We start from the raw sequence: 22,754 nt of genomic DNA on the forward strand, positions 1-22,754 counted from the left end.
ATATAAAACTTAATACCTGGGCTTGGTGAAGGGCTTCTAGTCTGTGCTCATGATCCTTACGGACATTATCTAATTTCTTCAATGCTTGTTTCTCCTTGCATCAGCAAAATAAATTAAAGAATATTAGAAATACAAATCTGGGTAAATATTAAATTGAATTTTAACTCAGAGGAGTTGAAAATATGTTAAAAATAAATAGGTATTTATTCAGTGTAATTAGAAAAAATTTAACGGGATCTTATTAAACTATTATTTTTTATCTCTTCATGTTAGATATACATGAAAAATAAAAAGGGATGCTGAAGGAATGTCAAATTGATGCTTTTCATTATTCATGAAAGTATATAACAATATAGATTTGCTTATATAATTTCTTGTATAATTTAAAGTTAATTTTTTATGATTAAACACTTGCATAAATCCATTTTCTTAGAAATTAGAATATTATCATACAAAACAAGAAAATCACTTAGGCCACAATATTTAGAGACAAAATTTATTTTCAAAATTGAAGAGTGCAAAATGTATTTTCTTACTATGTTTATTTTCCAATCTATTAAGTATTCCTCACTATTTACTTCTAATAAATATTGCTCACATTAACAATCTAAAAATCTGTCCATGCCAGAAGCATCTAGGGGACTGTGTTTTGGAAAAAATTGGTAAAATTGGAAAATAAAGGGAAAAAACGAAATCCATTTTCTTCAGCTTTCACTTGCCAGAACTTATTGCTCCCAGCCTTTCCTAACTCTTGTTGCCTTAGAGCTGTCCAATGCCTATACTGAAGCACTGGACCTGGCCTTAACCTTCCCTGAATTATGAAATTATTTAATTAATCCAAAAACCTCCCTCCTGCCCACACCCTATCAAAACTCTCATCCCCTCAAAGGAAATTCTAACATCCAAGGATGTTTTAGGATCACAGAAATACAATCACATATATTGTTTACTCTAACTTATATTTGATATTGAAACTTATGACAATAAGATTAATTCCCCTTTGAGTATTTGAGTTTTAAAAGAGGATGTTGTCTAACTGGAAGAATGTTGGAAGATATTTTTCAAAAGGAGGATCTGAGCCTTTCCTGAAACACTTGAATACTTTCTGGTTTTCATAGCAGAGGTCAGTAAATGGGCAATTAACTTCTGAAAGGGGATCCCAGAAAGAGAATCATTTAATAATCAAATCAAAATATTGTCCCTTGTTAAACAGATATAACATATTTTTAAATATAAATATACCTGTTGTAAAGCTTTCAAGTCTATCTTCTGGCCTTCTAGCTTAGAATAAAATTCATCCACTGCCTTAATTAAAAAAACAACAACACATATTACATAGAAGCCTTTAAAATGTCATCACTGGATGAAAAAGAATGAAATGGGTCCCATTTTCAGAAAATGTAAAAAAACCAGACATAAACCATCTATATCTCTTATAAAATCATTGGATGACAGAAGAATGAGAGAAATGAGAAGTGAAATTAGATTACCTGCAATCCATGCCTATTTCTGGGAAGAGAAAAATCACTAATATACACAATCTTGAACTGTGCAAACACAGTTGCATCACATTCAAACTCATAATGAAAAAACATGCTAAATTTACTTCTCCTAAAAACATAAATACTAACATTCATTAATTATTTTATAATTTAATAATCTCAAACTGCAATCCTATCAATAAGCAAGGCAGCAAATTAACAAAAGGTAAAAAAAAATAAAAACAGCAGTGAATTTGGTAAAACACTCTGTAAACTCCATAAGAGGTCTCTGAATTAATAACCACTTAAAGTATGATCCTTGAATAAAGCAGTAAATTTTACCACTAAGTATTTCACTTTTGTCTGTCTGTTTCATGATAATTATCTAAGAAATTAACTGATGTGGACCAATTTTACTATATTAATGGAGCCTTCAACTTTTGGTTCAGTCCACGACCTTTAAATAAAATAGTAAATAAATATAATTGGATATATAGTTGTATTGGCCATCAAGATGGGCTCTTGGCACTTATTCAACCAAGTGCCCTTGAAGAGTTTGGCCTTTGTTTCCTTGATTAAATTAGGAGTCTTTGATAACCTCCTTGCCTCAAGGGAAAGCCTAGTTTACATGGGTTTGGGTAACGTTTGTGACATCAGAGGCTTTTAGACCACATGGGTTTAAGTCACATTTTTGTGACGACTTTAGGTCACGTGGGTGAGTCGCATGTGTGACTCACCTTTGACCCTGAACAAGATATATAAAACCAGAGGTTGGTGTTCTTTTTTCAGAGCTCTGAGCCGCAGCAGCAGGAGTGGCGCATGACTTTATGCCAGCCTTGTCGAGCTCCCGGCTGTTGATGGTTCCTTGGTAACTATGAATTGTATTTGGTCTATTCATAAATGATGTTTGTAATTTGTTGGTGTTTGCTCTGAAGTTCAGGGTGCTGGCTTTTTCCCCTGAACTAAGAGAATGATGACTGTATGCTGGATTAAAGTAAGATTGTTAACCCCTTAACATTGCTTTCCTTAGTATCAAAAGAACCTGGGCTTGAAGCATTCTGTGTGCTGGTTGTTGTTGATTTTACACCCCCACAGCAGCTGGTAGCTGGACTGTTGAAACTATGATTATACTGTAGGACTGCCTATATTTCACAGACCTATCAATAATTATTATACAATGCATTGTTACATTTCACAATTGGAGAAAATTCATGCATTTACCTAGATTGGCTAACAAGACAAACAGATTACCAGAAAACCCACCTTGTCAAATGATTCAAATTTTATATACGGAGAATTGGAATGTTGAGAAAACAAGAAAGGATGAAACTCTTCGTATCTGTAAAATAAATTAACAATATAATTTAAAACAATATTTTATATTAATTCACCCATGTGAGCTAATCTTTAAATACCTACGTGAGTATATCTTCAGTTTGCTTATCTGGCTCTAGGCTTGGTTTTTTCTCTTTTTTCTGAATGATATACCCCTAAGAAAATCAAACATCCAAATTAAATTTTTACCAGAAGACTCTATCTTACATTTTCACTTACAAACGTAATTTGGTATGAATTTGTTGTTGGCTTTTTTGGGGGGTGAGTGGGGGTGGGAGTAGGTGGGGCAGGGCTGTGCCAAAGAGTACCAAAAGTGTTAGAAATAGTAAAGAATAAACTGACAAGTCATGGGGTGATTCATTGAAAATCAGTGTACAGAAACAAAGACTACTAGAGCTGGAAGGGACCAATCCAATCCCTCTGTTTTTCAAATTAAAAAAAAAAATTGAAGTAGAAATGTAAAGCAACTTGCCAAGGTCAAACTAGCTAGTGCAGATCTGATAATATGATCTAGTCTCCTGATTTCCAGTCCAGTGATATTTTCAAACAAAGGGCATCCTCTCTACCTGTGGAAACTACATGGCCAAAACCTTTTAAAAGTTTGAACAAATTGAAACTTATTTCTCAAATCTAGTCCTAAGAAAAGATCATTTAAATTATTCTAATTATTCTACTTTTCTTGCTGCTCAGACTTTTTCAACTCTTTCTGACCCCATTTGGGGTTTTCTTGGCAAGGATACTAGAGTGGTTTGCCATTTCCTTCTCCAGATCATTTTACAGATGAGGAAACTAAGGCAAACAGGGTTAAATGATTTGCCCAGGGTCACACTGCTACTAAGGGTGTGAAGACAGATTTGAACTCAAGAAGATGGGGTCTCCCTGATTCCAAGCCCATTGTTCTAGCTATTACGCCACCTACCTGCACTTTCGTATTTAATCTGCTTTATTTCATTTTATGACTTAAAAGGTAAAGAACAGCAAAATCCAGAATACTCACATTATACAAAAGTCAATACTACAGATAACAAGACCACAAAATTTACACATACTAGGTTCTATAAGTTATATTTCACCTTTAAAGATTCTAAAGGGGAAAAACCACAGCTCAAGTAATGTTCTACCTTTCCACTGAAGTTGGACATTGTTTTCATGTAATCTTCTGCTTTCTGCAGACAAAGAAGTACTTTTTCAATATCTATTATGGGAAAGAAAAAATACCAATTTACCTTCCCCTACCTTCATAATGTCAATGCAGCATAAATCACTTAAAATTAAGGAAGTAAAAATTAATTATCCCTTAACAATAATGCTTTGAATTACAGATACTTCAGTAAAACAAATTTTGTTTGTAAGAGCTAGGAATATATTTTAGTCTTCCTTTAGTTTCATTTTTTAACACTAGAAGAAATTACAGTAGAACCTCAGTTTACGAATTTAATTCATTCTGAGATTCTGTTCATCATGTAATCTGTTCGTATTACAAAGCAAATATTCCCATAAGAAATAGTATAAAGTTGGATGATGGGTACCATATCCCCAAAAATATTCATATAAAAATAATTATTTATAATTTTAAGTAAGTTTTTTGTGCCTAATGTACCTGAAAGACAAAAGCAATGACTAGTACACAATATAAACCGAAAATAAAACATTTTTTTTTTCAAGGCTACAACTGACACGCAGATTTATCTGGGATCTTTGTACATTTAAACCTGTGAGAGTCGCCTGGCTCCAAGCACACACTTTTGGTCTTTAAAGTGACAGAAGGAAGAAAAAACCCCAAACCCCTGCACCTCACATCTGTTCTCTTTACTTGGCTGTGATACTTTGGAGTGCCAAGGCAGTCTGGGTGCCCATTGTGGAGGAGGCCCTGATGGGCAGGGGCTGGATTGGAAGATCAGGTCATGCCAGCAGGCGGGGCAGCAATGCAGGGGTGGGGGTGGATCGACAACAACTCCTGCCTCAACTCAGATGGCAGGAAGGAGGTAGGGGGAGGGCAGCCAGTAGGGCCCAGGCCATGGCCTGTAAGCAAGGTGGAAGGATGAAAGCAGCAGCAACATGTTCTAGCAGGTCCCCTTCTGGCCTGTGGATCTAAGCTAACTTGGTATTTTGAATTAGGAATAAATACATTCAAAGTGGGTGAGTGCAGCCCTCCCCACCTGGCATCGAGCTCTCCAAACCATCTCTCCTGGTCCAGACCAGGATTATTGCTTGGGGATTTCAATGTTGGGAGTGTTCTATCTTATGCTACTTTCACTAAAAGTAAGACTAACACTACTGCTTTCCCTTATTTTTCACTTTTTTGAATCACTTTCATGTTTTGACACACTGATTTTTTTCCAAGTCCAAATATGATGTTCATAATGCGAATTTTTGTTCATCCTGCAAGACAAATTTTGCGAAAAAAATTCCATGTCCAGCAAAGCATAAGTAAACCAGGTTACTCATAAACCAAGGTGGTACTGCATATCTTGTTTGACCTACTAGCTTTGAAAACATGTTATCACTAAAGCAACCAAAATTGTTAGCAATAATTAAAACTCTTTTTAGAAAAAAATACCCACATACCATCCTGTCAGTAAAGCAGTAAAGGAAAAAAAAGACATGATCTGCACTTTAGCACATCAAAAATATCTTAGCATTTTAATTATCATAAAGAATGGGAGCAAAATTCCAAGCCTAGCCTACAAAAATCCTTTTAATCCATAATGTACCAGAGCTATACCAATAGTACTATGGAACTTAACAATTTGCAAGATTATTTCTTTGGGAAAATAAACGCAAAGTTCTAAAACACATTTCTCCTCCTCAACATCAAAGATGCTACTCTCCCAGTTCCCACAGTCGTGTCAAAGGCAGAGGGTATCGTGTGAGGCAAGGAGGGCAGGATATTGTACTACTGGTGGCAGTAAGAACAGAACAAGCAGTTCCAATGGGAAATGGGCAGTAAACTCAATAATGGAGGATGATGGAAAAGGAAAGGGAAGGTAAGGGGAGTATATGTATTTACATATGTGTATATGTGTGTGTGTGTATATGTATTATGTATGTATATACATACATATATATGTATATATATACATATATATAAGACACACATATGCATGTCATTTATTTATTATTTTCTAGAAATAGTAATTGTTCATGATTTTAAAACATAAACCAAACAGAAAGAGGCAAAAATAAATAAAAGTGAATGTTTAATCTTGTAACATACATACCTCTGGTTTCAAATTTCTCATCTACTCTGACATTGCCGAAAAATCCATTTTCTCTGAGACAGTGTTCAATCAGAGTGGCCCCATAAGCTATTAAGGTAGAGAACATCATACTTAGTATTTTTCAATAACATTAAATAAAGCAATATTAAAAATTTCAAAAGCAGCAAGGCATGCTGAAAGAGGGACAGGAGACATATGTCAAGCAAATCAAACTAGCACCACTATCTCCCCTCTAACCCAGATGAAAACAATTCAGCACACCAAATCTAAGAGCCGGCGGCCACGTTTCCAGCCCATTACACAAGGAATCATCTTGGGAAGAGGCAGCTTGGTCACTACTCCTGTAGGTAATGCAGCCATTACTACTGAAGACCCCGGGGGAAAAAAAGAGTTCTTGTCACCAAAGTCTTTGGCATTGTCAGATGGCTTGGCATCAGAAAAATGATGTTATTTTTATTTAAAAAATTTTTGTTCTTACTTTCCTCTGGTTACTTTGTTTTTTCTTTTTTGCTAATTTTATTTTATTTTTTAAAAATAGCATTAGTATTTTATTTTTTCCAATTACATGGAATTACATAGTTTTCAACATTCATTTCTGTAAAATTTTGAGTTCCAAATTTTTTTCCCTCCCTCTCCACCTCCCTCTCCAAGACAGCAAGCAATCTGATATAGGTTATATATGTACAATCATGTTAAACATGTTTCCACATTAGTCATATTGTGAAGGAAGAATCAGAACAAAAAGGAAAAAATACAAGAAAGAAAAAACAAAACAAAAAAATAAAGTGAAAATTGTATACTTTGATCTGCATTCAGACTCCATAGTTCTTTCTCTGCATATGGTTAGGATTTTCCATTACAAGTCTTTTGGAATTGTGTTGGATCATTGTATTGCTTATAAGAGGGAAATCTATCAGAGTTAATCATCCAGCAATGTTGCTGTTGCTCATGTCACTGCTCTTCATCAGTTCATATTCTTCTTTCCAGGTTTTTCTGAAATCTGCCTGTTCATCATTTCTTCCTTTTTTCATTTTCATTTTTTTCCTCAACAATTATTTCATTATTTAATATTTTAGTTTTCAACATTGATTTCCACAAGATTTTGAGTTACAAATTTTCTCCCCATTTTTACCCTCCCCACATTCCAAGATGGCATATATTCTGATTGCCCTGTTCCCCAGTCAGCCCTCCCTTCTGTCACCCTACTCCTGCCCCATCCCCTTTCTTGTTACTTTCTTGTAGGGCAGGATAGATTTCTATGCCCCATTTCCTATATATCTTATTTCTCAGTTGCATGCAAAAACAACTTTTTTTTTTTTGAGCATCTGCTTTTAAAACTTTAAGTTCCAAATTCTCTCCCCTCCTCCCTTCCCAACCATCCTCCCTAAGAAGGCAAGCAATTCAACATAGGCCACACATGTATCATTAGGTAAAACACTTCCACAATACTCATGTTGTGAAAGACTGACTATATTTCCATCCATCCTATCCTGTCCCCCTTTATTCAATTTTCTCCCTTGACCCTGTCCCTTTTCAAAAGGGTTTGCTTTTGATTACCTCCTCCCCCATCTGCCCGCCCTTCTATCATCCCTCCTTTTTTATCCCCTTCCCCCTCCTTTCCTGTGGGGTAAGATACCCAATTGAGTATGGATGTTATTTCCTCATCAGGTCGAATACAATGAGAGCAAGATTCACTCATTGCCCCTCACCTGCCCCCTCTTCTCTTCCAACAGAACTGCTTTTTCTTGCCACTTTTATGTGAGATAATTTACCCCATTCTATCTCTCCCTTTCTCCATATATTCCTCTCTCATCCCTTAATTTTATTTCATTTTTTTATCATTCTTATTTAGCATTTTAGTTTTCAACATTGATTTCCACAAGATTTTGAGTTACAAATTTTCTCCCCATTTCTACCCTCCCCCCAATTCCAAGATGGCATATATTCTGATTGCCTCATTCCCCAATCAGACCTCCCTTCTTTCACCCCACAGCCCCCCACCGCAATTCGCCTCCCCATTACTTTCTTGTAGGACAGGATAGATTTCTATGCCCTGTTCCCTATATATCTTGTTTCCCAGCTGTATGCAAAAAACTACTTTTTTTTTTTAAGCATCTGCTTTTAAAACTTTGAGTTCCAAATTCTCTCCCCTCTTCCTTTCCCACCCACCCTCCCTAGGGAGGCAAGCAATTCAACATAGATCACACGTGTATCATCATGTAAAATACTTCCACAATGCTCATGTTGTGGAAGGCTAACTATATTTCCATCCATCCTATCCTGTCCAACTTTATTCAATTTTCTCCCTTGACCCTGCAACTTTTCAAAAGGGTTTGCTTTTGATTACCTCCTCCCCCTATTTGCCCTTCCCTCTATCATCCCCCCACCTTTTTTTAATCCCCTTCCCCTTACTTTCCTGTGGAGTAAGATACCCAATTGAATGTGTATATGATTCCCTCCTCAAGTTGAATCCAATGAGAGTAAGATTCACTCATTCCTTCTCACCTGCCCCCTATTACCTTCCAATAGAACTGCTTTTTCTTGCCACTTTTATGTGAGATAATTTACCCCATTGTATCTCTCCCTTTCTCCCTCTCTCAATATATTCCTCTCTCATCCCTTAATTTGATTTAATTTTTTTAGATATCATCCATCCCTTCATATTCAACTCACCCTGTGCCCTCTGTCTACATATGTGTGTGTGTGTATGTATATGTATATGTATGTATATTCCCTTCAGCTACCCTAATATTGAGGTCTCATGAATCATACATGTCATCTTTCCATGTAGGAATGTAAACAAAACAGTTCAACTTTAATAAGTCCCTTGGGATTTCTCTTTCTTGTTTACCTCTTCATGCTTCTCTTGATTCTTGTGTTTGAAAGTCAAATTTTCTATCCAGCTCTGGTCTTTTCACTGAGAAAGCTTGAAATTCCTCTATTTTATTGAAAGCCCATATTTTGCCTTGGAGCATGATACTCAGTTTTGCTGGGTAGGTGATGCTAGGTTTTAATCTTAGCTCTATTGACCCCTGGAATATCATATTCCAAGCCCTTTGATCCCTTAATGTAGAAGCTGCTAGATCCTGTGTTATTCTGATTGTGTTTCCACAATACTCAAATTATTTCTTTCTGGCTGCTTGCAGTATTTTCTCCTTGATCTGGGAGCTCTGGAATTTGGCTACAATATTTCTAGGAGTTTTCTTTTTGGGATCTTTTTCAGGAGGCAATTGGTGGATTCTTTCAATTTCTATTTTACTCTCTGGCTCTAGAATATCAGAGCAGTTCTCCTTGATAATTTCTTGAAAGATGATATCTAGGCTCTTTTTTTGATCATGGCTTTCAGGTAGTCCAATAATTTTTAAATTATCTCTCCTGGACCTATTCTCCAGGTCAGTGGTTTTTCCAATGAGATATTTCACATTGTCTTCCATTTTTTCATTCCTTTGGTTCTGTTTTATCATAGCTTGATTTCTCATAATGTCACTAGCTTCCACTTGCTCCAATCTCATTTTTAAGGTAGTATATTCTTCTGTGATCTTTTGGACCTCCTTTTCCACTTGGCTAATTTCTGCCTTTCAAAGCCTTCTTCTCCTCATTGGTTTTTTGGAGCTCTTTTGCCATTTGAGTTAGTCTATTTTTTAAGGTGTTATTTTCTTCAGTATTTTTTTTTTGGTTCTCCTTTAGCAAGTCATTGACTTGTTTTTCATGGTTTTCTTGCATCATTCTCATTTCTCTTCCCAATTTTTCCTCTATTTCTCTAACTTACTTTTCCAAATCCTTTTGGAGCTCTTCCATAGCCTGAGACCAATTCATGTTTTTCTTGGAAGCTTTTGATGTAGACTCTTTGACTTTATTAACTTCTTCTGGCTGTATGTTTTAGTCTTCTTTGTCACCAAAGAAAGATTCCAAAGTCTGAGTCTGAATCTGAGTCCATTTTCACTGTCTGGCCATGTTCCTAGCCAACTACTTGACCCTTGAGGTTTTTGTCGGGGTATGATTGCTTGTTGAGGGTACTTTATTCCAAGCTTGAGGGTCTGCACTGTTGTTTTCAGAGCTATTTCTATACAGCCAGCTCTGCCACACGAGTGCTCCTCCTCCCCCGAGAACCGCCAACCTAGACTGCGACTCAGATCTTAAGCAGGCTCTGCACTCCTGCTCTGATCTACCACTTAATTCCTCCCACCAGGTGGGCCTGGGGCCAGAAGCAACTGCAGCTGTAGTTCTGTCCTCAGAGCTGCCCCACCTCCGCTGCCCCCACGGGGTGGCCAAACTCCTTTCATTCTGTCTCAGCAGCTTCTCCCACTAACCTTCTCTGTTGTCTTTGGTATTTGTGGGTTGAAAAGTCTGGTAACTGCCTCAGCTCACTGATTCAGGGCACTAGGGCCTGTTCCACCCAGCTCCCAATCTGGTTGGACTGGGCACAGCCCACGCTGGGCTCTGCTCCACTCGCAGCTCTGTGCAATAGACCTCACCCAGTGACCACCCAGGCTGTCCTGGGCTGAAGCCCTGCTTCCCTCTGCTATTTTGTGGGTTCTGCAGTTCTAGAATTTGTTCAGAGACATTTTTATAGGTGTTTGGAGGGTCTTGGGGGAGAGCTTTAGGCAAGTCCCTGCTTTCCAGCCACCATCTTGGCCACACCTCCCCACCCACCAAATCCATCTTTTAAAGATAGATTTTCACGTTTAGTGTTTAGGATTAGCATGGCATCATTTCTCAAATGCAAACCCATTCAATTCTGGGCCTAATTCATTGTCTGTCATACCTGTTTTAGGTATAATTCACTAGACTTGCCAGCCAATTTCATATCATAGCCTAAGCAAAATGAAGTTTTTAGACTATTTAATTTTTCCTGGATTGTTTGGCCAATCCCTTTTGCTGCCAATAAAGATGCCACCTCTAAAAACCCTCATTTGACTCTACCATTCTTGCAAATTACCCTAGTATATCTCACCTTCTTTTCTCAGGCAAACTCCCTAAAGAAGCTATACATACTAGGTACCTACCATTCCTCTCTCACTCTTCTAAACCCTCTGTTATTTGGCCTCCAGCTTCATCATTCAACTGAAATTGCTCCCACCAAAGTTACCAATGATCCTTAATTGTCATATGTAATGTCCATTTCTCAGTCTTCCTCCATCATGACCTCTCTGCAGGGTTTGTTGCTGTTGATCACCTCGTCCTGGATACTCTGTCCTCTGAGTTTTTTGACACTACTTGGTTTTCCTACCTATCTGATGCTCCTTCTCAGTCTCTTTTCCCGGATCTTCATTTATATCACACCAATTATGGGTGTTTCCCAAGGCTCTGTCCTTTCTCTTTTTTTGCCCTCTTCTCTTTTTCTTCTATCCTATCTCATTAATTTCATTAGTTCCCATGGGTTCTATTACCATCCCTATGCTTATGATTCTCAGATCTATATATCTGGCCTAATCTCTCTCTTGAGTTTCACTTCCACATTACTAACAGCTTATTAGACATTTTGAACTGGACAGTCCTTAGGCACTTCAAACTCAAAATGCCCAAAACCGAACTCAGTAGTTTTACCCCACAACTCACCCCTTTTTCTGAACTTACCTCTTACTACTGTACTGTATTACATCATCCCCCCAGTCTCAGGATCAAAATTTTGGCATCGCTCTTGACCCTTACCCATTCCATCTATCAAATCAGTTGGCAAACATTGTCATTTCTACCTCCACATCATCTCCTTTTCTCCACTCCACAGCTTTTCACACAGCTACCAAAATGATATTCTTAAAGTGTTGGTTTAATACCCAGAAAACTCTAATGGCACCCCCTTACATTCAGCATCAAATACAAACATCTTGGTTTGACACGTGAAACTTTATAACTTGGTTCCTTTCTATTGTACCAGTCTTCTTATAAACACATCTTCTCTCCCTGTCTTCTACAATCCTGCCACCCTGGTCTATTTGCTATTCTTCTCACATGATGCTGTATCTCCCGTCTCTGTCATTGCACTGAATGTTCCTCCTCACTGCCACCTCTTAGTTTCCTTGAATTCCTTAAAGACTCAGATCAAATACCACCTTCTGCAAAATGTCTTTTCCCTGTCTTCCCTCCCCTAGCTGCACCAGTGTTTGCCCTTCTAAGGTTACTTTCCATCCACACTGCATGAGTCTATGAGTATTAATTCATGTACGAGTTATGTATTTATGCACTATTTACCTATTTAATCTCCCCTCCCTTCCCCTGAATTGGAATGTAGGCTACATAAAGGGCAGGGATTGCTTTGCTCTTTTTTAATATTCTCAGTGTTTAGAGTAATTCCTGGCAAATAGTAAGCATTTAATAAATACTTGTTGGTTATGATACCTTTCCAAACTTATTACACATTACTCCCTTCCTGGCACTATATATCCTAGCCAAAGTGGCTTTCTTGCTGTCCCTGACACTTGACATTCCATCTTCCATCACCATGCCTTTGCACAGGTCGTTTCTCATGCCTTGAATTCTCTCCACTCCTCAACTGTTTTTAGAATTTATCACTTCCTTCAAAGTTCACCTCAATCGACTTGAGGGAGTCAACATGGTGAAGTAAGCAGTACGCCACTCTCACCCTCCCTTACTGACCTTGAAAAATCCAGAGAATATTGCCCCAAGAAAAATCTTGAAATAGTGGAGCCAGCAGAAAGACAAGGTGCAGCAGTCTTTTAGCTTAGGAGGCTAAGGGGACTAAGGGAAAGGTCCCTCTTGCTGTGGCTGCAAGAGTACAGGATGGGAGGCATCCCAGCAAGCCAGCAGCAAACCCCACCTCAGCAAACCAGAGGGAGATCCTGAGCCCCAGGGTAGTGGAGTAGCCAAACACCAACACCAGGCACATGCCAGCTACCACCACCAGCTCCAGCTCAGCACGAGGTATGCTACCAGCTTTCAGCTACCTGCACCTGAGGCTCCAGTACACAAAACCAGTAACCAGGCCTCTAGTCCTCAGCACAAGAAGTCTGGGACAGTGCCCCTGTGCCCCAGAAGCAGAGATCAACTTAAAAAGCCAGAAAAAAGGCAAACACCAACTGAATGCCAATAAATCTGACAATTTAGTGAAATGGATGAGTATTTACGAAAGTATAAATTGCCCAGGTTAACAGAAGAGGAAATAAAATACTTAAATAACCCCATTTCAAAAAAAGAAATTGAAGCCATCAATGAAGTCCCTAAGAAAAAAATCTCTAGAGCCAGATGGATTTACAAGTGAATTCTACCAAACATTTAAAGAACAATTAATTCCAATAATATATACATTATTTGGGAAAATAGGTGAAGGAGTTCTACTAAATTCTTTTTATTATATACAAAGTTCACCTCAAATGCTACCTCCTACAAGGAGCCTTTCCTCAGAAGCCTTCCCCCCACTGTAAGTTTCCTCTCAAATCACCATGCATTTATTTTACATGTATTTTCATATATATATATATATATACACATATATATATATATATGTTTGCTTTTATTCCTTTGATAGGACATAAGCTCCCTAAGGGCAGAATATGTTTTGTTTTTGTGTCTCCAGCATCTAGCATAGTGCCTGGCATACAGTAGATGCTTAATAAATGCTTCTTGGTTGATTATGTTAGTATTCTCTGCTTGTTTTGAAAAACTTTGTGACTATAAAGATGTTGAAAATCATCTATGAAAGCTTGTCTGTTTCCTTCTCATATTTTTAGGAAGGATATCTCTTTATACCTGTGTAGATTTTATTAGCAGCAGCTAGGTGGCACAGTGGACATGGATAGAGTGCCAGGCCTGGTGTTAGGAAGACTCATCTTCCTGAGTTCAAATATGACCTCAGACACTTACTAGCTGTGTGACCCTGGACAAGTCATTTAGCCCTGTTTGACTCAGTTCCTCATCTATAAAATGAGCTGGAGAAGGAAACAGCAAACCACTCTAGTATCCTTCCCAAGAAAACTCCAAACAGGGTCACAGAGTCAGAAACACTGAAAAACAACTGAACGAAAACAAGATAATTTTTAATAAATATTGCATGAAGATAAGAAAGTAGGCATGTGAGGCATTGTTGTTGTTCATCCTTCATTTTCAAAGAGGACCAATGACATCACAGGTGATGTCTTAACTTGTTCATGATTTGGATTTAAGTGAGACACTGTTATGAAATGTTGTTGGCCTCTCTCTTCCAGAGTCATTGAAATCCAGTGGCAAGACAAAAGTCAAGATGACTGGTGATAGCCTAAGATACAGTAAATGATGTCCTCTCACTGGTCTTCTTATATATTATTTGTGGTTTTTTTCTTCCCCTCTCTAAGATACCTTTTAATATAATCCTTCAGTGTTCTACAGATGGTCTTGCTTCCAGCACAGATTCATTTTCATTCCTATTTCAATAAATGTTTTCTGAACTGAATGTTCTCAAGCACACTAGTTTAAATTCTTCCAATAGATAACCAAAGAGTGGTTTTTTAAAAGAAATTATTTTAATTGCTTATCTTACAAATAATATATTGCAATACATAGCATTACTCACGGAGATATGGGTTAAGAATCCTCTTTAATTGTTCTCCTTTGGGTGCACTGTGTATTATTTCAGTTAATCTATGAAAAAATAAAAATTATCTCTTTAATTTGCTTAGAGTTACATTATTTGGAAAAGAAATTACTTTCAGGGAACAAATAAAATGATGCATATGGTTCCCTGTGATGTCTTCACACCACTGTGTGTGTATGTATGTTATGTATTTGCCCCATCAGTCACTTAAAGCAGTCCATTATTATGGCAAGCAGCTTTTTCTAGCCAAAATTCAATTATAAAAATGTTCTAGTCCATCATTTCTTAAATTCTACTCTATGTGTAGGTTGTGACCTCAGGGTTCCACAAAACAAAAATTATGGAAGCAGACACAAAGAATCACTTTGCTTTCCATTTTATTTTCTTTGTTGATCACACATAATGTATGCATTCAGCTAATGTAGAGAACAGTTAAAACTGATCTCTGGAGATATTTTATCCTGGACCAATAAGAAACTATTATTGATAAAACCTAATAATGTCTGCAGCACAAACTTTTAATTTTTGCTGAACTATCAAATGGGGAATAGCTAAACAAACTGTGGTCTTTGAATGTAATACTATAAAAATCATGCTTTTAGAATTGAGGAAAGGAATGGTTTCAGAAAAACGTGGCAAGATTTATATGAACTGATAAAAAGTGAAGAGAGTAGGATCAGGAGAATAAGCTACATGGTAACAACAGTACAAAGATAATGAACTTTGAAAGATTCAGTAATTCTGATCAACATGATAACTGAATACAATTCCAAAGGGCTCATGATATAAAATGTTTTACACCTCCAAATAGAGACTGAAGCATATTTTTTCTCTTTCTCTTTACATTTCTTTTTGGTGGTGGTACTGAACATGGCTAATGCCATATGTTTTGTACGGCTTCATATGTGTAATGGGTATTGTATTTCTTGCCTTCTCAATGGGTGGGGAAGAGGTTCAGGGAAGGAGAGTATTTAGAACTGAAAATAAAAATAAAACTGAGTAACTTTGGCTGAATATGCATAAAATAATTTGTGTTGTATTCTTTGGGTTGCTTTTTAACTATTAAATTTTTATGTAAATGTCTATTATGAGTAATTACAGAAAATGAAGAAATTTAGAGACAAGAAATCATGTCTTTATTGCTACGATTCTGATAAACAACCATCCACAAACTTAGATTCAACACCAAATCCCAAATGTAGAACAAATGTCAATATGACCCTAGCTATTTCAAATATAGTTTTACTTCCAGTGATTCTAATGCATAATGTGTATTATGTAACAACATTTTAAAAAAACAGTTCCATGATTCAAGAAAAATTACAAACAAAAGACAGGGAGTTTTAAAACAAAATTCTAGTTTTTAAAGACAAAATACGAAACATTATAACAATCTCCCAACATACTGGCTTATACAAACAAAAGGCAATATGAACTGTTGTGAAACATAAGGTGAGCTATCCATCCAATCAGCTAATATTGTTCTCAATTTTAAAATGCTTACTGCTAGCAATTCTATACTTTTGCCTCTACTTACGTAAACTGATTATGATACTGCCAGAATAAACTGATCAACAAGTATATTTCTAAAATCAGTTTTTTGTTATTTGTTATTATTAGAAGATGTATTTAAATTGTTTTAAAAGATTTCACTGTAAACATTTTACCAAAGTTTTCGTTAAAGTAAAGGAGTCTGTGATTACAAAAAGTTCAAGAACCAATATCTAATCATTTATCTTCTTTTTCTAGGGCTTATGCATACTGACTAACTGCTCTCTAGAAGCTGTGAACATTTCATATAAACCTCATCTTTTTTCAGTCTCAATGGTCCACCTGTAATTTCAAGATACTCATCTTTCTACAAAACAACCAAAATATCCAACTTCCCCTCATTTTGAAAGGAAACTACCATCTACTCATGAAGTAATAATAAAATGTGGCTCAATGTCTTTAGTTTGTACCCCCAAATAGGGTTTATTTGAAATGGCCACATATGCCTATAACTTAACAGACATACTAAACTTAATTATCATTTTAGACAATGTTATTAGACCTAATTTATCTAAGTGAAAACAGAACCAAACATTTCAGATCATAATATTAATGACAGGTCTAATTTTATTTCCCTAGCAAAATACAGTATGTTTATTATAAATAAAGCATTAATTACCTTTCCAATGAAAGTAGTGGTTCCATTGCCCTAGCATGATCAACTGGATACTTTTCTCGAACAGCAAACTTTACATCATCTGCTTCATCACTTCGAAACCTCAAGATATTTAAAATTAGGTATTCATAGTTGGTAAGAACAATGTTCCCCTGAAATAAAAATTTAAAAATAATTTGTAGCTTAATGTTTTTCTCAATATTGCATCAAGGAGGAAAAAAAGGAAACTTCAAAGAGTTTCAACCAACATGCAGTGAAATGAAGTTAAAAAACAGAAAATCCAAATACCTTCTCTAGCTTATTTCCTTAACATACCTTAATAATCTGATTGCAGAAACTTTAAGGAGCTTTAATTTGAAACCTATTGGAAGCACTATAATTTATGAAAACAATCTGCACTGGGTGTGTCTTCGCTGGCAGTTCTTTACATTGACAAAAACACAGGTACTTTTAACAGATATTCTCTTATTTCTAACAGAATACAATGACTTCCACTACTGCTGGGATAATTTTTGAGCTTGTAGAAGACAAGTTTTTAGAATGATATATATATTTGAAGAAACATTAAGAATCATACATTTGTAATTCTGATTGCAAGACAATCCCTATGATACTAGTGTCATATACCACTTAACTTTCAACAGCAATGGCACTAAGGATGACTTAAAGGCTGTTTATGGAGCACTATAGGTCCACACAATTTTAATTTAAAAAATTTTAACATACAATGCATTCCTGGAAATCACAACAAAAGTCAATACTGTAAAAATATCTATTACCTGTTGCTGCCTCCATTTATTGGAAGCAGAAACTGTCAAATAATAGACACTTAGAAGTATGATGGGTTTTTTTCAAAGCAGTTTGAAAAACAAAAACTACTGGGAACGCCTGGCATAGTATTTAAGAGGCTAGCCTCAAGAGTAAGGGTTCAAACCCTATCTCTGATCCATGCTATGTGACCCTGAGAAAATCACTTAACCTCTCAGTCCAGGAAGCAGCTCTCTAAGATTCAAGTTGTAGGCCAGCTGCCTGTTTGTATTAGCAGAGGAAATTTTCTTATTGGGAGTCCCTAGAATGACAAAATCACAGGCCTAGTCTAAATTAACAAAAAAGGAGCTTTATGTAGACAAAAATAGATTTAGAAAGGGATACAAACCAAATATGTTCTTTTGTTCCTATTTTGTTGGAAAGTATATTTTAATTTTCAATCAAACTTTAAGATTTTGTAATTGATGCCATACTTTACATATTAGAAGTCATGCATGTTAAATTTACAGTAATAAAGAAATAGCCTTCCATATGTGTTCTTTGTGATTCATAGTCAAATTCTTTACAGAACTCAAACATGCATCAGAACTTTCTCTCATATCATTTTGTGACTGCTATTAGACCCCTGGTGCCTTGAGAGAATGTACAACACAAACCATGAATTTCAAAAATGGAATATTTTTGCAAGGTGTGCATGGTTAAGATTTAAAGGGTGCAAAATTTGGGATAGGTCTAACTCCTCCGAAGAGATGGCCAAAGTGAGAAACAAGTAAAAAAAATGTGAAGCTAAGAAAGGTCAGATCTAGGCATTTAATTTTATAATTTTATAATTTTCCCTTTAATTATAATGTTACAACTCTCTTAAAGAGCAAGAGTTCTGTGACTTTTATTTTCCTCATATCTCAGGTCTTGTCTTTTGTTTCACATTCTGAGCATGAATTTTTCATATATGTGTATTTACTTGTTTACATGCTACTATATTAATAAATATGTACATTATAAAACAGAAATATATAAAGGATGAAATTAAAATGATTAAGATTTCATCTTAAGAGGCAATAAGGAGCCACTCGGGTTTAGGGAGTAGGGGAATGGAAGGCCTGTGCAATTCAGCAGTTGTGTGGAGGATATACTGGAAGATGGAAGAGACTTGAGGACAGAGAAGCCAATTATAACACTACTGTCAGTCCCGGTGATAGGTGATAAAGACCTGAACTAGGCTGTGTAAGTGGAGAAAAGTGATAAATGCAAGAGACATGGAGGTAGAAACAACCAAAACTGACAACTGATGGAACTAGTGGAGTGAGGAAGAATAAGCAGTCAAAGATAAAACTAATAGGAGACTAGAAGGACGGTAGTGCTCTTGATAGTAACAGGGAAGTTTGGAACAGAGGCATATTTTGGAAGAAGATAATGAAATGAGATTTGCAGTCTGACACAACACATCCATCCCTGCTCCTCCTGTGCAACTCACTCCATCCCACCAAAAAAAGGAGATGGCAGGGCTTTCTCACTGATCTAGCACCAGTAAACAGAGCCCACCCTCAACAGTTGCCTGAAATGGCTACAATATCATCTGGAGAACAGGAATAGGTATACAGGATGAAAAGGGATACTTTCTCTATAGCACTTATGCAATTGTTGTTTTAGGTGTCCAAGCTGTGGTTAGGTTATAACTTCCTGCGGGGCTTATACCTGGCAAAGAAGGGAATAGGCTGGGAGTTTACAAAGGGAAAGGGCAGAGTGGGGACTATTAAGTGATAAGGGCAGGTGTAGCTATGTTGGAGACAAATCTCACAATTGGCTATCTGGAGAGGTAGGATCCAGCATTGTGCTGGTAAGTGTTTAACAACTAGCTCTTCTCCCCGCCCCCCTCCCACCCTGCCCCATGCAAGCATGACACACTTTTAAGTTCAATATGCATTATTAGCATCTTTCCATCACTTTCTTAAGTCTATACAATCAATAAAACAATAAATCAAGTCTTGATTTATACTGTTTGCCAATTTCCAAGATGCAAATGCATACAATAAAAATTGGCTCTCAAGAGCTAGCACAAACTGGCAGAGCCCTAATGTGATCCACCTTCCAACCCTCCAATTGATCACACACTTCTTGGAGTTAGACCATGCACCACACTTTAGAGCCTACTATTTTAAACAATTGAGGACTGCCTGAAATCTGACCATCAGATGGTATTACAGTTATTTTTTTGGTGGGCTAGCACTTTTGCTTTTTTTGTGGACCATAATTTTTTTCTGAGGGTCATGGAGAGAAAAAGGACTCTCCAACTCTGCTTCACACTATAGTAAATTAATGCTGAATACATGACATAATAATTGTCATTTCTCTGAAGGAAAAAAAGGTTTTCAACTCACCTTATCATAAAGCTCAATGATTAAATGATAGGCAGCTTCATCACTTCCAAACTGAAAATCTACAATCCGATCCACACCAAGCTGCTTTACGCTGACTAATCTTCGACTCTTCAAATGCTTTCGGCACTATCCAGAAAGAAGGGAAAAGTCATTTGTATAATAAAACTGAAATTCTAAATCATTTGTTACCGCATCAGAATTTGGTTAGTATGCTTATATTTATTCTTTAAAATTGAATCCAATAAATACTAATTAAGCACCTACTATATGCAAAGTACTAGAGATACGGACATAATAATAAAAATAATCATAAAAGCATTTTTATACAGTATTATAAGGTCTAAAAATAATTTTTACACACACACGCACACACACACACACACAAAATCTTATTTGATTAAACAACTAATCCATCCCTATCCCCAAGTCTTTTGGGGGTAGAGGGTGGGGAGTATGTGATACACAAATACAAAGTAATGTGAGGAGAGAACACTAACAATTGGTGAGTAGAGCATGGGGGTGGGAATCAGGAAAGGCTTACCCAGAACTTGCAACCTGAGCTAAGCCTTGAAGGAAGCTAAGGATGCTAAGGACCAAAGATAGCACATTACAGGTAAAAAAGACAACTTATGCAAAGGCAAGGGGACAACAGATGGAAGCTGAGTTGGTCCAGTTTGGCTACAAAAATGGAATAATGTGAAATAATAGTGAAAAAGGTAGGCAAGAGCCAAATTATGGAAGGTTTTAAAAGCCAGGCTGAAGAAATATTATTTTGTCCAAAAGGCCATAGGAGATCACTAAAGGTTCTTGAGCAGGTAAATAGCACAGTTAGTCCTATGCCACAGGAAGATTATTGTGTCAGCTACATGAATAATAACCCATAAAAGGGAAGAAACTTGAAGCAGAGACCAATCAAGAAGCTTTTTTTCTCTTTTTTTTCTAGTTTTTTTTTTATTTAATATATTTAGTTTTCAGCATTGATTTTCACAAGAGTTTGAATTATGAATTCTCTCCCCATTTCTACCCTCCCGCTCACTCCAAGATGGCGTATATTCTGGTGGCCCCGTTCCCCAGTCAGCCCTCCCTCCCATCCCCTTTTCCCTTCCTTTCTTGTAGGGCAAGATAAATTCCTACACCCCATTGCCTGTGTATCATATTTCCTAGTTACATGCAAAAACTTTTTTTTTTGTTTTTGAACATCTGTTTTTAAAACTTTGAGTTCCAAATTCTCTCCCCTCTTCCCTCCCCACCCACCCTCCCTAAGAAGGCAAGCAATTCAACATAGGCCACATGTGTATCATTATGTAAAATCCTTCCACAATACTCATGTTGTGAAAGACTAACTATATTTTGCTCCTTTCTATCCTATCCCCCTTTATTGAATTTTCTCCCTTGACCCTGACCCTTTTCAAAAGTGTTTGTTTTTGATTAACTCCTCTCCCATCTGCCCTCCCTTCTATCGTCCCCCCTTTTTTATCTTCTTCCTCCTTCTTTCCTGTGGGGTAAGATACCCAATTGAGTGTGTATGGTATTCCCTCCTCAGGTCAAATCCGATGACAGCAAAATTCACTCATTCCCCCTCACCTGCCCCCTCTTCCCTTCCTACAGAACTGCTTTTTCTTGCCACTTTTATGAGAGATAATTTACTCCATTCTATCTCTTCCTTTCTCCAAGAAGCTTTTTTAATAGGCCATGTTAACAGGGAAAAGGTGATAGATGTTAAGGAGAAATGTTATGGAAGTAGAGTCAATATGACCAGGCAACTGAAGCTCCCCTTGAACAAGAATCCCTTCCATGACCTATCTGACAAGTAGTCCTCAAGCCTTTGAAGACCTCTGGGGAGACTACTTCCTATGGTAGGCCATTCTATGTTTGAATAACTTTAAGTGAGAAAGCCTCAATTACAACTCACTGATTCTGATTCTGTATTCTGGGGAAAAATAGAAGTCTATCCTCTCTTTCAAATTGTTCAAATACTTGTAAATGGTTGTGTTTCCCTGTGGTTCTTCTTATGACTAAATATCTTCAACTAGCCAGGTCCAGGCCACTGACAATGACCCTTGTCATCTCCTGGTCAGGCTGTTACAAATGTACCTCCTGATATTCCACCTCTTGCCCTGCCAACAGCAATCAAATCAACACCACCACTGCTTCTGGAAAAGGTATGTGTATAATAGAACACCCTGTTCAATTCATCATCCCTATGACTTTCTAGAACAAAACATTCTTCCCCAGCCATTACTCCCCCATAAGTAGCAGCTTCTCCTTACTTGAAGAAATTAAAAATGTGAATGCCTAGCACTTAGCACAATGTCTGGCATATAGTAACCATTTAATAAATATCTTTTCATTCATTTATTCAGTTCCTCCACCAGATCATCAGCTTTCTTGGCTTCCATATCAAACTGTCAATCCATATTGAGCTTGTAGTCCACTAAAATTCCCAGATATTTTTCATGTGAACTGATGTCTAGCCACGTCTCAACTTCAAATTGTGAAGCTGATTTTTTTAACCTCAAGTATGAAAGTTCACATTTATTTCTACTAAATTTCATATTATCAGATTCAGCTCTTAGCATTTAGTCCTTAACAGCACTATTCTGGTCTCTCCTCTCTACTGAATTTAGTGACTATATCTGCAGAAAACTCCCAAATTTACATGTCTAGTCCTAAAGTCTCTCCTGAACTATCATGTATTACTCTCTGGATATCTCCTCCTGGATGTTTCATAGCCAACTCAAATGTACTATCTCCAAAATAAAATTTTCATTATCCTCCCTTTAAACTCACCAGTCCTCCAAATTTTCCAATTTCTTGAACTATAAACACTTTTAAGTTTAATCTACATTTCCTAATATTTTCTTAAGTCTACACAAT

At 36.8% G+C, this 22,754-nt stretch overlaps 1 protein-coding gene across 2 annotated transcripts in view; it reads right to left on the reverse strand.

The window, feature by feature from the left end:
- The window catches only part of NEMF (nuclear export mediator factor), a 58,356-nt gene that overhangs the window by 32,437 nt on the left and 3,165 nt on the right, over positions 1 to 22,754 (reverse strand). For both annotated transcript variants that reach the window (XM_036735799.1, XM_036735798.1), the window contains exons 4-12: positions 19,878 to 20,003; positions 16,735 to 16,883; positions 14,544 to 14,611; positions 6,038 to 6,124; positions 3,938 to 4,011; positions 2,901 to 2,971; positions 2,745 to 2,820; positions 1,243 to 1,305; positions 17 to 94 (exon numbers count right to left, since the gene is read on the reverse strand). In XM_036735799.1, coding sequence (XP_036591694.1) covers positions 17 to 94; positions 1,243 to 1,305; positions 2,745 to 2,820; positions 2,901 to 2,971; positions 3,938 to 4,011; positions 6,038 to 6,124; positions 14,544 to 14,611; positions 16,735 to 16,883; positions 19,878 to 20,003 — 792 coding nt within the window. The remainder of the gene's footprint in view (positions 1 to 16; positions 95 to 1,242; positions 1,306 to 2,744; positions 2,821 to 2,900; positions 2,972 to 3,937; positions 4,012 to 6,037; positions 6,125 to 14,543; positions 14,612 to 16,734; positions 16,884 to 19,877; positions 20,004 to 22,754) is intronic.

This window comes from Trichosurus vulpecula, chromosome 8 (assembly GCF_011100635.1).
Source record: "Trichosurus vulpecula isolate mTriVul1 chromosome 8, mTriVul1.pri, whole genome shotgun sequence".
Taxonomy (NCBI): Eukaryota; Metazoa; Chordata; class Mammalia; order Diprotodontia; family Phalangeridae; genus Trichosurus; species Trichosurus vulpecula.